Source organism: Rhinoderma darwinii, chromosome 3 (assembly GCF_050947455.1).
Source record: "Rhinoderma darwinii isolate aRhiDar2 chromosome 3, aRhiDar2.hap1, whole genome shotgun sequence".
Classification (NCBI taxonomy): domain Eukaryota; kingdom Metazoa; phylum Chordata; class Amphibia; order Anura; family Rhinodermatidae; genus Rhinoderma; species Rhinoderma darwinii.
In genome coordinates, this window is record NC_134689.1 from 301,910,433 (window position 1) to 301,927,604 (window position 17,172).

Sequence of the window (17,172 nt, forward strand, 5' to 3'; positions counted from 1 at the left end):
CAGCGTTTTTTGCGTGCGCAAAACGCACACGCTCGTGTAAATCAGGCCTCAAGGTCTACCGTTTCGCCAATTTATCCCCTCCAAAAAAGAGCCCGATACGGCATAAAACTTTATAAGGTTTGCGAGGGCACAACGGGCTACACCTGTGGCGGTTTTATTTATGAGGGCAGGGACCGCCACCTTAATCCCCCTGGCTGCCCAGAGGATATTGGCATTAGTGGGAAAATTATCTTGGAACACATGGTGCCATTCCTACAGAAAGGGTACCATATTTACAACGACAATTATTGTACTAGTGTCCCCCTGTATAAGTCGCTCCATGCTTCTAATACCTCTGTATTAGCACTGTGGGACGGTGCGTAAAAATAGAGCCGGCTTCCCTCAACAACTGGTGTCTAGGCCATTAACACTCAAAAACTCATAGACAGTCTACAGTTCTCATTGTCCCCTATCACTTCCCTCTCCTGTCCCAATGTGGCTGCCAAACTTTACAATAACACTCTCAAGAATGCATTGGATGAAACAGCCCCTACACTCTGAACCCCCCGACAAAGACGACGACAACCCTGGCACACGCCTCAATCTCGCTTTCTTTAGCGGTGCTTAAAGAGGCTCTGTCACCAGATTTTGCAACCCCTATCTCCTATTGCAGCAGATCGGCGCTGCAATGTAGATAAGAATAACGTTTTGTTTTTTTTAAAAACGAGCATTTTTGTCCAAGTTATGACCATTTTTATATTTATGCAAATGAGGCTTTCTAAAGTCCAACTGGGCATGTTTAAAGTTAAAGTACAACTGGGCGTGTATTGTGTGTGTTACATCGGGGCATTTTTACTTCTTTTACTAGCTGGGCGTTGTGAATAGAAGTGTATGACGCTGACGAATCAGCATCATCCACTTCTCTTCGTTACCACCCAGCTTCTGGCAGTGCACAGACACACAGCGTGTTCTCGAGAGATCACGCTGTGACGTCACTCACTTCCTGCCCCAGGTCCTGCATCGTGTCGGACGAGCGAGGACACATCGGCACCAGAGGCTACATTCGATTCTGCAGCAGAATCGGCGTTTGCAGGTAAGTCGATGTAGCTACTTACCTGCAAACGCTGATGCTGCTGCAGAATCAACTGTCAATCGTTTTAAAAATCAATCGTTTAAAAAAAAACAAAAACGTTACTCTTATCTACATTGCAGCGCCGATCTGCTGCAATAGGAGATAGGGGTTGAAAAATCTGGTGACAGAGCCTCTTTAAGATGTGCCGAACGACTGTGGAGAAAATTGCATTTGGCTGCAGACTTCCTCCATTACAAATTTATGCTCAAAACTTACAACTCTGCCCTTCAACGCGCCAAACAAGTCTATTTCACTTCTCTCATCTCAAGACTATATCTAATAATCCAAAACGCCTCTTTGATACTTTTCACTCCCTCTTTAGTCCTAAAGTGCAGACGCCAATCACAGATCTCAGTGCTTAAGACCTGGCCACTTATTTTAAAGTTAAAATTGACAACATCCGCCATGATATTTTCTCCCAGTCCCCGAGTAACATCGATCCCCTTCACTCCCGCACTCCCTCTTCTTCACTTTCAGCATTTGACCCAATAACAGAAGAAGTCGTCTCTAGGCTCCTCTCTTCTTCTCGTCCTACTCCCTGTCCTAGTGACCCGATCCCCTCACCTCCTCCAGTCCCTCTCCCCAGCTGTCACTAGTCACTTGACTAAAATATTTAACCTCTCTCTTTCCTCTGGTATCTTTCCCTCCTCTTTTAAACATTCCATTATAAACCCATTACTGAAAAAACCAACTCTTGACCCATTCAGTGCTGCTAACTACCGACCAGTCTCTTATCTGCCCTTCATCTCCAAACTCTTGGAACGCTTGGTCTACTCTCGCCTTATCCGCTATCTCTCTGCCAACTCCATTCTTGACCCCTTACAATTTGGTTTCCGCACTCAACACTCCACAGAAACTGCCCTTACTAAAGTCTCAAATGATCTCTTGGCGGCTAAATCGGAGGTTAAATACTCTCTCCCTTTTTCTTCTGGATCTCCCTGCAGCCTTTGACACTGTAGACCACAAACTCGTACTTAACATGCTCCACTCTATTGGCCTCAAGGACGCGGCTCTCTCTTGGTTTTCCTCCTATCTCTCTGACCGCTCGTTCAATGTGTCATTTGCTGGTTCCACTTCTTCTCCTCTTCCCCTTGCTATCGGGGTTCCTCAGGGATTAGTCCTAGGTCCGCTCCCCTTATCTCTCTACACAGCCCCTATTGGACAAACCATCAGCATATTTGGCTTCCAGTACCATCTCTATGCTGATGACACCCAATTATATGCCTCTTCCCATGACATCACCCCTGCTCTAATACAGGACACCAGTGAGTGTATGTCCGCTGTCTCTAACATCATGTCCTCTCTCTATCTGAAATTGAATCTTTCTAAAACTGAGCTCCTTGTGTTCCCACCATCTACTAACCTACCCAAACCTGATGTCTCCATCTCTGTGTGTGGCACTATCATAACTCCTAAACAGCATGCCCCCTGTCTCGGGGTTATTTTTGACTCAGATCTTTCCTTTTACTTCTCACATTCAATCACTTTCACGCTCCTGTCATTTTCACCTCAAAAACATATCCAGAATCCGCCCTTTTCTTACGGAGGAAACAGCCAAAACTCTCATTGTTGCTCTGATTCACTCTCGTCTTGACTACTGTAACTCATTACTAGTCGGTCCTCCCCTCACCAAACTCTCCCCTCTCCAATCTATCCTCAATGCAGCAGCCAGGCTCATCTTTATGACCAACCGCTACACCAACGCCTCTAATCTGTGCCAGTCACTGCACTGGTTGCCCACCCCCTTCCGAATTAAATTCAAACTTTTACTCTCACCCACAAAGCTCTCCACAGTGCTGCACCTCCTTACATCTCCTCCCTCAGCTCTGTCTACCACCCTACTCGCGCTCTACATTCTGCTAACAACCTTACATTAAAATCCTCCATAATCCGAACCTCCCACTCCCGTCTCCCAGATGTTTCTCGTGCTGCACCTGTCCTCTGGAATGTGCTACCCCAGACAATCAGATTAATTCCCAATATCCAAAGTTTTAAACGTGCCCTGAAAACACATCTATTAGACAGGATTATAACATTCCCTAATCTGACTCCTTTCCTTGGCCCCATTAGTCATCAGAATAAGATTCCCTCACACTCCTTGCACTTCATGTCCATCATACATGGATACTGGCTGGTGACCGGCTCATGCAGCTTTATGTGTACCACCCCATGTGTATAAATGATGGCTGGACCATTGTACTGAACAAACACTGTTACACTTTTTGTCTCCTTTATTTCCTCATAGACTGTAATCTCTTGCGAGCAGGGTCCTCAATCCTCAGGTTTGAATTGTAAATTAACTCTGTCACTATGTAATGTCTGATATTGTTTGTTTCATGTTCCCTCTAAATTGTAAAGTGCTGCGTAATATGTTGGCGCTATACAAATAAAGATTATTATTATTAGGTGAATAACAAGGGGTGCGTCACTCTCATTTGCAAGTGAACAATTACTTGCTTTCAAGTGGATTGACAAAAAGGAGGTGTACATGCTCACCACTGTGCACGAGGACACCACAGCGGCAGTGAGAGTGAGGGGAACTACCATTGATAAGAGGAAACCGGTCTCCTTAGTGGACTACAATAAGTTCACGGGGGGGGTGTCAATCTATCTGACCAGGTCCTACAACCTTACTTAGTCCAATGTAAGACTTTGACCTGGTATAAAAAGGTAGCGATTTACCTCATCCAGATGGCTACATATAATAGTTATGTGCTCTATAAGACCCAGGGAACGCTAATTTTCCTCCAATATCGGGAAAAAATTATAGAGCACCTCCTGTTTGACTCCCCCGCACCTGGAGAATCCATTGAGTCAGAGGATGTCAAAAGGCTCACTGAGCGCCACTTCCTTTACCCCGTTCCTGCCACTAAGAACCAAAGATACCCCCAAAAGAGATGCCGGTGGGCAGTAAACATGGAAGGAGGGCGGATACCCAGTTTTATTGCCCCATATGCCCTTCAAATCCAGGCCTGTGGAACTTCCCCTGTTTTGAAACCTATCACACTGTTTCTAATTTATTCATTTTATATATAATTTAGGGAACACCAAAAATGGTTGAGTGGGGGGGGGGGGGGCGGATTCCTTTTAGGGGGGTCAATTTCATTTATTCATATTTTTTGTTTCGTTTCTGGGCTTTCCAAGGGAGGGAGGGATTCTCATGGGGAGGTAGTAAAATTTATTTATTTCAGACTGTAAAACTAATTTTACCCTTATGATTTTTTGTGTGCAATTCTTGGACAATTAAATCCAGGACTTGATCACTCTTAAAACAGTTTTATTGTGCAGGAGCCCACATCTGTCTATTTAGAACATGGTCCCCCACAATTGTTCATGAAATAAAAAATAAATGTGGGCATTGCATTTATTAGTAGATAAATCCAACACCTGTGGCCCGTGCCGCCCCTGAATTAGTGGAAGTCGTGAAGTTTATCAATGATTACAAGAATAAATTGAGGATGTATTTCCTTTTTCTTATGACTATGTCCTGCCACATACAGATGTTACATTCCTATTTCTGTACCGTGATATGGGCATGATATATTTTTTTTGGGGGGGATTTATAAAGGCTCGTCCACACACTGCGGATTTGTCGCGTTTTTTTCCAACCAGCATTTCGGACTGAAAAAAACGCAGAATACAGTAGCAGCCATAGCGGATGAGATTTAACAAATCTCGTAAAACTTCAGAGCAGAAATTGGCCTGCGGTGTGTATTCTTCGGACTGCAGCATGTCAATTCCTGCTGCGGAAAGTGGCCAGAATTGCTGCGTTTTTCAGAGGAGATGTCTCAATTTCCTAAAATTGTGAAAAAAGCACCAAAACTCGCACCATTTTCTGCCGTAAAAAACGCAGGAAATGGTGCGTTTTTACCGCAGTAAAATATCTGCGTTTTTCAATGGAATTGCAGCAGAAATTTTCTGCAGCAATTCCGTTGTGTGTGGTCAAGCCCTAATAATCGAGCTGTTCCTTATCAATACACTTTGTTACAGTTTTTTGTTCGGGTTTTTACTGGACTTAGTGCAGCCGAAAATTCTTCGGGAAATACTAATATCATTTTGGGGATTAGTGAACCTTTATTGTTTCTATAGATGGTTTTGGACACTGCCCCTTTATATATACTTTAACCAATTGGTTGTTTTGTGCACATAGCGGTTCCTACCTTGCCGGGCAGGGGCCTGTTATGGTGCACCGCGTCACTTGACATGTTTGTCCCTCATATAGGGATTGATGGAGCTAAAGAGATGTTGTACAACCAATCACTGAAAAAAAAAACGCCTTACAGGTGTTGTTCTATCCAGTGAACAGACTCGAGTTTGCCAGATAGTTGGATACATTTTCATCCATTTTTTTGAAGATTTTGCCCGTCACTCCAGTACAGATCATTTTTTCCTCTCTGACTGATTTTATATTAGAACAGAATTCTGTCCACAATGACATCATAATGGCACAGATGCGGGACAACTGCTTCTTCAGCAAGGCATAGTCATAAGTACAGGAAAATTCGTCTATAGCGACATGCATCCGTTATGAATACACGGCTTCACTTCTCTTCTGTACGCCGCACGAATTTATTAATGTGGCATATTTCTAACAAAATAACCTTTTTACCACATGTCTCTCCTATTTCATGTGGAAATGTAATAAGGATTTGAAGAAAACATTATATGCCCATAGTGTCTGAAATAATACCCATTATTCCCTCCTTCAAAAAATTGTTGGTCATCATCCTCACTACACCACTAGATGAATACCTTTTTAGGGGTTTAGTTTTTAAAATGGGGTCATTTCTGGGTGTTTTGTTTTTTTTTGTTCACGCAGCTCAATGCCTCTAAATGCATGATATGGGGCCTAGAATTTGTTCAATTGTGCCCTGAAAGCCAAAGGGTGCTCCCTCCTTTTTTTTGGCCCAGCCACACGTTTAGTAAGCAGATTGAGGCCACAATGGGAGTATTTTTAAAAACAGGAGAAACAGGGTGATAGATTTTGTAGTGTGTTTCTTCATTCTGATGTGCGATTTACAAAGAAATCTGTCTTTAAAATTTTTTGACATTTTTGAAAAAATTTTAATTCTATTTTTTTATGCCTGCTTTGCATGAATTCTTACAAAAAAACAGTGAGCTCAAAATACTTCCAACACCCCTTAATAAATACCTTAAGTGGTCTAGTTTTCAAAATGGGGTCATTTGTGGGTGTTTCCATCATTCTGATACCGATGAGCCTCTGAAAACCTGGCTTGGTGAAGGAAAACAAAATGTACATCAAAATGTATAAAATTATTATTCAATTTGTAAGTCTTCTGAATTGCTCAAATAGTTTTTTTTTCATTTTTTTTCAAAAGTGCTCCCAAAATAGAGTTAAGAGATGGAATATATGAAAAAAAAATTGTACAGTATGTACATACATATGACATATTGCAGTTCAAAATAGGGAAAAATTTTAATTTTTACAAAATTTCATAAATTTTTGGATTTTTTAAATTAATTTACGCAAATCATATCCATCTACTTTTACCACTAAAATAAAGTACAACATGCGACGAAACAACATTGTCAGAATTACTTGTATATGCAAAACTATTGCAGAGTTATTCTCTGATAGGATCAGACATACCAGATTTGACAAATTTGGCTTGGTCATTAACCCCTTCCCGACATCCGCCATATATATATATATATATATATATATATATATATATATATAGCGCACGCCGGGTGGGGGAATATGGAGCAGGCTCACACGCTGAGACCGCTTCATAGAGCGAATGTGTCGGCTGTGTGTTATAGCCAACACTTCCGGGTAACGAGCGGGATCCCACTTGTTTAACCCGTTAAATGCCGCCTTCAATAGAGATCGCGCCATTTTTTTTTAAAATAAATTATTTTATTATGTTTTTAAAGCATAAAGAAAAACAGACAGTATACCCAGTACACACCAAGTCGGTATTGACATCGGCCACAGGCCAGTAATTTGCATAACATAAGTGCATAAAATTACAATGGAAGGCAGTATACCGCTCAGAATATTATTGGAAGAAATGCAATGCAGTTATGCACCCTGAACCCGCAGCGATGCATAATACTCCGTAGTCGAGCAGAGATACAGTAAAAAGAAAGAAAGAAAAGCGGGGACAGAAGGAGAGAGGGAGAGGAACGAACCTGACATAATTGGGCCTAGAGAAGAAGTCAAGAGGCCATGATGCCCTTGTATTCCACAGAGGATTGAAAACGGATCCATTCACGCCAGGTTCTGAGGAAGGAGGCATGGGATCCTTTCATTGATGCCGTGAGGTCCTCCATTCTCATAATCTCCTGGATCTTGCCACACCACATGCCCACCGACGGGGGACAGGATTGTCTCCACAGCGCGGGGACACACGCTCTAGCCGCATTCACCAAGTGGCGAACAACTGAGCGCCTATACATGGACAACGGTATCTCACACAGATGGAGCAGGAAAAGGTTTGGCGACCTCGGGAGGGGGAAATATGTGAATTTCGAGGAAATGCGCCACACCTCAGACCAGAAATCAGTCAGGAGTGGGCAGTCCCAAAAAATATGCAGGATCGTACCCACATGGTCACCACATCTCCAGCACAGAGGCGAAACCGCCGGAATCATTGCATGCAATCTGGAAGGCACCCTATACCAACGAGACAGAATCTTGAACCCTGCCTCCTGATATCTACTGGCCATTGAGGATTTATGTGTCATGGTAAACAGGCGCTCCTTTTGTTCGTGAGTGATAGACCCAAATCCTTTTCCCAACTAAGCTGGTAAGATGGGGTAGGCAGATTGGAGGGTGAGATCAGAAGAGTATAGAGTCTAGACAGTGAATGGCGCACCGTGCCCATGCCTGTGCATAAAAGTTCAAATGGAGCACTCACGCGAGTACGCCGCCGGATTAGCTAGGGACGCCAGATAATGTCGTAGCTGGGTGACCTGCCATGAAGAAAAGTGGACAGGGTCCGACAGAGACTGTAACTGCGCGCCCGACATCCATCTCTCCTCCTGCAAAAAGTGTACAGCACGTCCTTTACCTGCCCTCAACCAAAGCAGGAAAGGACCTCCTTCCCGCCCTGGTGGAAATGCAGGGTTGCCCAAAATCGGGTACAGAGGGGAGGGGGACGGGGAGATCTCTGTCCTAGAAAAGAGCCGTGCCGCAACTGCCAGGGTGGGCCCGATCGTCGAGTGTGACCGCGCGGCCAAGGGAGTATGTCTACCCAACCACGGTAAGGCCTGTAGAGGGACTGCCAGAAAAGCCTGTTCCATGTACACCCACTCCTTAATCTCGCTGTGTCTAAACCAGTCTAGAGTTCGTGTCAAGTGGGAGGCATGGTGGTAAGAAACAAAGTCCGGTAGACCAACACCCCCCTTACACTTCGCACAAAAAAGCATGGAACGGGCAATATGCGCAGGTTTCCCCGCCCAGCTAAATTTGTGTAGAAGAGACAGCAGAGATTGAAAGAACAGGCGGGGGACATGTATCGGGAGGGCCTGAAAGAGATACAGAATCCGCGGCAAAATATTAATTTTAAATATGGCGCACCTCCCAAACCAGGTGAAGGTACCCGATGTCCAAGTCGCTCTTTACACGTTGAAGAAGCGAAGGGAAGTTCACCGCGTAAAGTCGAGACAGATCACCGGGAAGCCGAACCCCCAAGTATTTAAGCGAGTCCCTCGCCCATTTAAAAGGAAAGGACTCGGACAGGTCAGCCACCAGGGTCTGTGGCAACGAGATGTTAAGCGCCTCAGACTTCTGGTAGTTGATCTTGAAGTTGGATAATTTTCGAGTATCTACTCAACTCCGCCATCAGGTTGGGCAAGGAAATCCTGGGAGCGAGATCGAGCCATTTAAGTTACTAAAAACAGGGGGGAGACCCCCTGTAACATCCCAACGCCCCCCCCCCCGCGGCTAGATCGGGGGGATCCGTTGGTTGGCACGGCTGCCTGGGGGCCTGACAAAGTCCCCCAGGTCCGCCATCTTTGTTGTACTCCTTTAAAGCTCTGCCTCCAGCAGGGCTTCTTAGGAGACTGTCAGAATCGCGATATACTGCAATACATATATTACAATATATCGCTGGTTAAAGTCCCCAAGGGGGACAAGTAAAAAAACGTAAAATGAAAGTTTTTTTTAACAAATAACATTTTTTTTTTAAATTAAAAGCTAAAAAAAAAAAACATTTTCCCTCAAGCACAATGTAAAAAAATTAAACCGCTAACATAACTGGTAAAAGTCTGAACTATTACAATACATCATTATTTAGTCCGCACGGTGAACGCCATAAAAAATTATAAACATCAGAATTGCTGTTTTTTTGTCCTTCTCCCACAAAAAATGAAATAAAAAGTCTCACGTACCCCAAAATGGTACCAATATAAACTGCAGCTCGCCCCGCAAAAAATAAGCCCTCACACGGCTAAATCGACAGAAAAATAAAAACGTTATGGCTCTCAGAATGTGCCGCTGACATCTATGCGAGCATGCTTCTGTGGAGTACAGCAGAATACCTGCTGCTGAACTAAATATCGCTGGCATTCCTGGCCAGAGTGACCAAGCTACAGACCCCTGATGATGAGTATTGAAACGCGTTGGGTCGGTTGTGAATAGGAATTTTTTAGCATAGGGAACACTAGCATTGTTTGTTTACCTTAACACTAGGAGCTTCCGGTGCGGTTATCACGGACTCTAGTGTGAATTAGGGTCAAGACTATTGTTATGCCCATTTTTCAAATGCTGATTCCGTAATGATATTCTTGTTGAACACTGAGCTATAGTAGGTTCACAATTGAATTAGAACTCAGAGTTTATTATTTAATACGTTTTTATACACACGGTTGGGCTTTTTCACAGTGGTGATTGTACCCCTGTTTTTAGAGAGTTATAAATAAATGTTATATTTTACTCATATATCACACCAGTGGCTCTCAGAATGTGGCGACAAAACTCAAATTTTATTTTTAACAATAAATTTTTTCCTTGTAAAAGTAGTAAAACATGAAGAAAACTATATAAATTTAGTATCACTGTAATCGTATTGACCCGCAGAATAATGTTAACATGCTGTTTTTACCGTACGGTGAACACCGTAAAAACAAAACCGCTCAAAAGTTTGAGGAATCGCTGTTTTTTTTCCTATTCCACCCCACATATATTTTTTTCTCGTTTCCCACTACATTATATGGTACAAAAAAATGGTGCTGTGAAAATCTACAACTCGTCCCGCAAAAAACAAGCCCTCATACGCCAATATTGATAGAAAAATAAAAGAGTTATGGCTTTTGGAAGGTGGGGAGGAAAAAACAAAAGTGAAAATCCGAAAAATGGCTGGGGCGAGAAGGGGTTAATGTCCAAACAAGCTTGGTCATTAAGGGGTTCATATTCCAGATAACCCCTTTAACATTTCACATATCTTTTTTTTATGTTGCTTATAAGTTTAGCGACAATTTCTCTATTTTCAAGATAATATCCAAAACACTTTTTTTGGGGAACCAATTCAGTTCTGAAGTGGCTTTGAGGGGCCTAATAAATTTTTTAAAAGTTCACTTTTTTGCAGATATTGATTTTTTATATTTTTTTTCTGTAACACAGTGGTAAACACAACTCAATATTTATTACTCATTTTCTGCAGTTTTTAGAAATGTCCTGTAGTGTACAGCTTAACGGAAACACAGACCTGGGAAAAGAAGGAGCACTTTGTGTTTTTTTTTTTTTATTAGGATATATTCTAGTCACCATTATAGGTTTGTAGAGGACTTGAAAAGACCCCATTTTGGAAACTAAACTCCTCAAGGAATTGATCTAGGGATGTAGCGAGCATTTTGACCCCATGTGTGGTTTTTTAGATTTTATTAAAATTGGGCTGTGAAACTAGAAAATAATTTTTCCAATAATAATGTAGTTTTAGCTCAAAGTTTATACTTTTCATAAAGAATACAGGATAAAAAAACACCCCATTATATGTTGTGCAGCGGCTCCCAAGTATGGAAATACCACATAGGTGGTCATAAACTTCTGTTTGGGCACACATCAGGGTTTAGAAGGGAAGGAGTGCCATGGCTTTTGTAGCGCAGATATTGCTGGATTAATTTCTGTGCGCCATGTGGAATTTGCAGAGCACGAGAGGTACAACTACAATAGAAACCCCTGAGCAGTGACTCCATTCGGGAAACTTCATCCTTCATGGCATTCATCTAGGGGTATATTGAGCATTTTTACCCCACAAGTGTTTCATAGATTTTATTATAATTGGACTGTTAAAATGTGCATTGTTTTTTCATTAATATGTAGTTTTGGCTAAATGTTAAATTTACACAAGGGATAATACCCCACATTTTGTTACACAATTTCTTTCACAAGTACAGCAATACCCTGTATGTGGTCATAAACTGCTGTTTGGAAAGACAGCAGGACTCGGAAGTGAAGGAACTCCATTTTGCTGGATTGTTTTTTGTTTCCATCTCGTATTTGCAGAGCCTCTGAGGTACCAGTACAGTGAAAACTCCTCAGAAGTGACTCAGTTTTGAATACTACACCCCTCAAGGCATTCATTTAGGGGTGTGATTAGCATTTGGACCCCCGGGTGTTTTATAGATTTTATTAGAATTGGGCTGTTAAAATTAAAAAATTATATATTTTTTAATATTAATATGTCATTTTTTCTCCTCATTTTTCATTTTTAAGGGGTAATGGAAGAAATTGCATAAGAAATTGTGTGGTGCATTTCTCCTGAGTACAGTAATACCCAATATGTGGCCATAAACTGTTGCTTGGTCACGCAGCAGGGCTGGAAAGGAAAGGAGCAACATGTGTCATTGCCCTAAGCTACCTATACAGTGGAGACCCTTGAAGTGACCCCATTTTAGAAACTACACCCCTCAAGGCATTTATCAGGGGGGTATAGTGGGCATTTTGACCCCAAAGGTGTTTTCCAGAAATTAATGCGCAGCGGATGGTGCACAGTGAAAATTGAAATTTTTCCAAAGGTGTCAACACCCAATATGTTATGCCCAGTTTTTGCCACCTGAGACACACATCCCACAAATTGTTCTCCCGGGTATGGCAATGCAATGTATGTGGATATAAACTGCGGTTTGGGCACACTGTATGACTCAGAACGGAGGGAGCGCCAGTTGGCTTTTGCTTTTGGAGCTTGGATTTTGCGTGGTAGTTTTTTTGGGGGGTTTTACTGGTATTTCCAATATGAGGGCATACGTAAGCTTGGCGGAGTACATATGGGTATAATAATGGGGTAAATAAATAATTCATATATGTGTGGTATGCTTTGAAGCGAACCTCTATGCACAGGCCAGTGTCTGCACCTTTTTTGGGACCTTCCCTTCTTTGCAGTTTGGAGAACTTCACTGGTAAAGTGTTGCTCTGAAACAACATGGGTGCCCACATTTCCAGCAGATATGTTTAAGCTCTCCCCTTCCTGGTTTCCAAAAATTAGGGCCTTGATGACCACCACTTCAAGCAGTAGGAATGTTCCCGTCTGGCCTGCACATCAGGGTGTATTTTTATCCTCGCCTTTCCAAACATGGCAATCTTGTCAGGTCATGTATTACGGCAGTGTGGTGGTTTAGGGCGCTAAAGGGGCTTGACAGATTACATTTAAACACATAAAACTTATTCCAAGAATCTTACTATGCCATTTTCATTATATATGGATAAAGTATCATTTCCCTTATGGTGTTTCTTTTATTTGGAATGTTTAAACATTTTGTAATTTGAAAAGCAATTTAAAATAATAACTTATTAGTAAACGTACAATCACAGACCGTGATGGTTTTTTTCTTTGCCTGCAGGTACATTACATATTACATGAAATGGTGATGGGTGGGATGGTTCTGGAGACAAATATGAATGAAGTTGTTGCCCAAGCAGAAGCCCAAAATAAATTGGAGAAGTCTGAGGTGAGTTTCTGCAAAGAACTACAAACTATTTTATTCTGTGATCCTTGAATGAAAATTATTAGCAGTGTACTCACTGTAGTATGTGAGTACACTCTGTAATATACATTCTGGTCCCCCGTGGTGCTGATTTTAAGATTTTCATTGTTTTATTTTTTCATTTTTTTTTATAGCGCCATATGGGACCGGAAGTCTAGTGGCACAGTCTTCTTTGATGACGACACGACTCTTCGTCATGTGACCAGCCCCGCTGTACACTATGTAATCACTATACTACTGCTATTGCTTGTACAAAGAGTACAGCGGGGCTGGTCACATGACGTGGAGTCGTGTCGTCATCAAGGAAAACTATGCAACTAGACTTCCATTCCCTCGGCAGCACTATTAAAATCTCATAATCAGCGCAATGCGGGATGGGACTGTATATTAGCGTGTGTACTCCATATACTGCAGTGAGTACACTGCTATTAATTTTCGGTCCCCACATATCCCCTTTAAACGTTAAAAGCATAAACCCAAGTTAATCTGCCCATAAAATACAAGAGCTGTGTGTTCATGTTCACACACTGAGGATTCTGTCAGGATTTAAGCACTGAATCTGCTAAAATATTGCTGGCAATGTATGTTCACACACTCTGGAAAATATCCGCACAGAATAATAATTGTGCTGCGAATTTTTAAATCCACAGCTTGCTCATTATTGCTGCAGATTCCTTGTAGAAAAGCCACAGATTAACTCCACTGACTTACAATGAGCTTACGGAGGCTCTGTCACCATATTATAAGTGGCCTATATTGTACATGATGTGATCGGCGCTGTAATGTAGATTAAAGCAGTGTTTTTTATTTAGAAAAACGATAATTTTTGACGGAGTTATTTCCTATATTAGCTTTATGCTAATGAGTTTCTCAATGGACAACTGGGCGTGTTTTGCTTTTTGGCCAAGTGGGCGTTGTGGCGAGAAGTGTATGACGCTGACCAATCAGCGTCATACACTTCTCTCCATTCATTTACACTGCAGATAGCGATATAGCTATATCGCTATGTGCAGCCACATAAACACACTATAACGTTACTGCAGTGTTCTGACAATGAATATACATTACCTCCAGCCAGGACGTGATGTGTATTCAGAATTCTGTCACTTCTGTAGCGTCTCTGTGATATTTACAGCACAGCAAGCGTAATCTTGCGAGATTACGATGTAACCTGTTATTTCAAACGAGATTACGCTTGCCTTGCTGTAGATATGTCCAGCACAAATTCATTGCTTAAAGAGGTTTTCCTAGAAAGATCAATATCTTGTGGATAGGTGATAGCGGTCTGATCCTTAAAGGACCCCACCGCTGGGACCCCCACTGATTGCGCGAACAGGGGTCCCGAACCTCCTGTTCCTCCTCACTGCTGGACCACAGTGATTTGGACATTGAACGGAGCGGCGGATCATGCGTGCTGTCGCTTCATTCAAAGTCTATGGGAGTTACGGAAACAGCCAAGTACAGCTCGGCTGTTTTCGTCAGTCCCCTAGCCATGCTCAACCGCAGCTCCTTTTCACTGCGGTCAAGCAGTTGGAAGAAATAGAGGCTTTAGCAATTCTAGTATGCCTAAAGATGGGCTTCACATCGAAAGTTTTTTGAGCGCGTCTTCAGACCTTCTATGTGAGCTCATCTTCAGACATTCTAGTATTGCTGTTCGCAGCCGGAGAGGCAAAGCAATTGAGTTAGCGCTTCTGCCCATTTGTTTTTAGCGATCAGTCGGGGTCTCGACTCCCGGACCCAGGCGACAGAGGCTACAGTTGATTCTGCAGCAGCATCGGCGTTTGCAGGTAAGTCGATGTAGCCTCTGTCGCCTGGTGCCGATGTGTCCTCGCTCGTCCGACACGTTGCAGGACCTGGGGCAGGAAGTGACGTCACAGCGTGATCTCTGGAGAACACGCTGTGTGTCTGTGAACTGCCAGAAGCTGGGTGTTAACGAAGAGAAGTGGATAATGCTGATTCGTCAGCATCATACACTTCCATTCACAACGCCCAGCTAGTAAAACAAGTAAAAATGCCCAGATGTACACACACAATACACGCCCACTTGTACTTAACTTTAAACACGCCCAGTTGTACTTAAGAAAGGCTCATTTGCATAAATATAAAAATGGTTATAACTTGGCCAAAAATGCTCGTTTTTGAAAAAAAAACGTTACTGTAATCTACATTGCAGCGCCGATCTGCTGCAATACGAGATAGGGGTTTGAAAATCTGGTGACAGAGCCTCTTTAAGTTCTAAGCAAAGAATCTTACTATATCCAAAAAATAGATCCCATTTGTCGCTCGTAAATTAGCTTGTTAGTGTTAAGCACCACACGTACTGTAACGAGGAAGGTGTCACAATTATTTTAAGGATCCAGGTTGGTGTTTGTTTCTGATTGTAAGATAGCTAAATCTTTGTAAAAATTTTTGAAATGTACATTTCACTCTTATGAAATATTGCAGCAGCTCTATAGACTGAGAGTACATATTTAAAAATAACAGATTTGTGTGTGATCTACCAGTCTATACATATTAAATCTAAACCTAAAAATGAAGTAGGGAAAAAAAACAATGAAAAAACATATTTGTCAGTCTGGCAGAGAAAACTGATCCGTCTCCTCCTGCTCGTCTCCATCTTCATTTACAGACTAAGGCTATGTTCACACGGGGTATTTTGCCGAGTTTTTTGACGCGGAAACCGCGTCGCAAAACTCGGCAAAAACGGCCCGAGAACGCCTCCCATTGATTTCAATGGGGGGCGTCGGCGTCTTTTTCCCGCGAGCAGTAAAACTGCCTCGCGGGAAAAAGAAGCGTCATGCCCTATCTTCGGGCGCTTCCGCCTCTGACCTCCCATTGACTTCAATGGGAGGCAGGAGAAAGCGTATTTCTCGCTGTTTTATGCCCGCGGCGCTCAATGGCCGCGGGCGAAAAACGGCGCGAAAATCGGCGTGCAGGGAGAGGAATGTCTGCCTCAAAGTTCCAAACTGAATTTTGAGGCAGATATTCCTCCCCCAAAATACTCTGTGTGAACATAGCCTTAGAGTTGGCAGGATAAGTTACTCCCATTTTTCAAACTTGCATGCTCGATTTCTATATCGGCTTGGGAACCACACACGTCTTTCAGATTATAAGATCCAGGATTTTGTGATTCTGTCTGGTCTTCCCCCAGTGGTGATATATAACTGCAGAAATGGGCACAAGATGTTTGATAAGGAGAACCTTTCACCTGCCCATGCATGTGCAGCATGTAACAGGCAGGGCTGCACAAACCCTGTCTCATTTTTATTTTTTTTCCTAACCTCCGTTATTTAGATATCGGTGCAGGCGCACACTCTCGCTCTTCAGCTCTCGGCAGATAAGGACGACAAGACTGTGTGATCTCGCGAGAGAGATCACACAGCACAATCAGCTGTGACACGGTCCGTGGCTGATTGGACAGTGTCACAGTGATAGTAACACGCCCCCTTGCCATTTACACGCCCTATTGACAGTTCAGGGGGTTATTTATATATTGGGCGCCAAATATAACGGCACTGATATCTAAATAACAGAGGAGGATAGGAGTTTTTTTTTTTTTAAGTGAGACAGGGTTTGTGCAGCCCCGCCTATTATATTCTGCACTCAGCTGCACATGTATGGGCAGGTGAAAGGTTGTCTTTAAATTAAAATAAATTTTCACTGTCATTAAATTTGTGACATGTCATAAGTTTATTTTGGTGAGGGTCAAGGGACTGTGACACCTAAACAATAGTTAGGCAATTCTGTGTTGATATTACTGTGCTGGTACTACTATCTATTCTACACTACTTCATGTGGGGAAATTGTTTCCAGGAGGCACCATTGTGTGTCCCTGTCTGATGTGAGTACTACTAGCAATTTAAAAGGAACCTGTCCGTACATTTTAGAGTCACTAAACCACCAGCATGCCGTAATGCAGCTGGGGTTTAGTAGTCCAAACATGCCTACCTCAAAAACGGGTGTTTAGTGAATTATTGAGACTTGTGTATAATATATATATATATATATATATATATATATATATATATTTCCTGTTTTGTATGTTACTACCTTCCCGAGCTAGGCCCCATGCACACGAACGTATTATTGCGGTCGCAAATCTGCGGGTGAAT

The 17,172-nt window shown here is 42.5% G+C and overlaps 1 protein-coding gene across 1 annotated transcript in view; it reads left to right on the forward strand.

The window, feature by feature from the left end:
- AP3S2 (adaptor related protein complex 3 subunit sigma 2) overlaps positions 1-17,172 on the forward strand; it is a 78,450-nt gene that overhangs the window by 59,704 nt on the left and 1,574 nt on the right. The window contains exon 5 of the mRNA XM_075858145.1: positions 12,917-13,024. Coding sequence (XP_075714260.1) covers positions 12,917-13,024 — 108 coding nt within the window. The remainder of the gene's footprint in view (positions 1-12,916; positions 13,025-17,172) is intronic.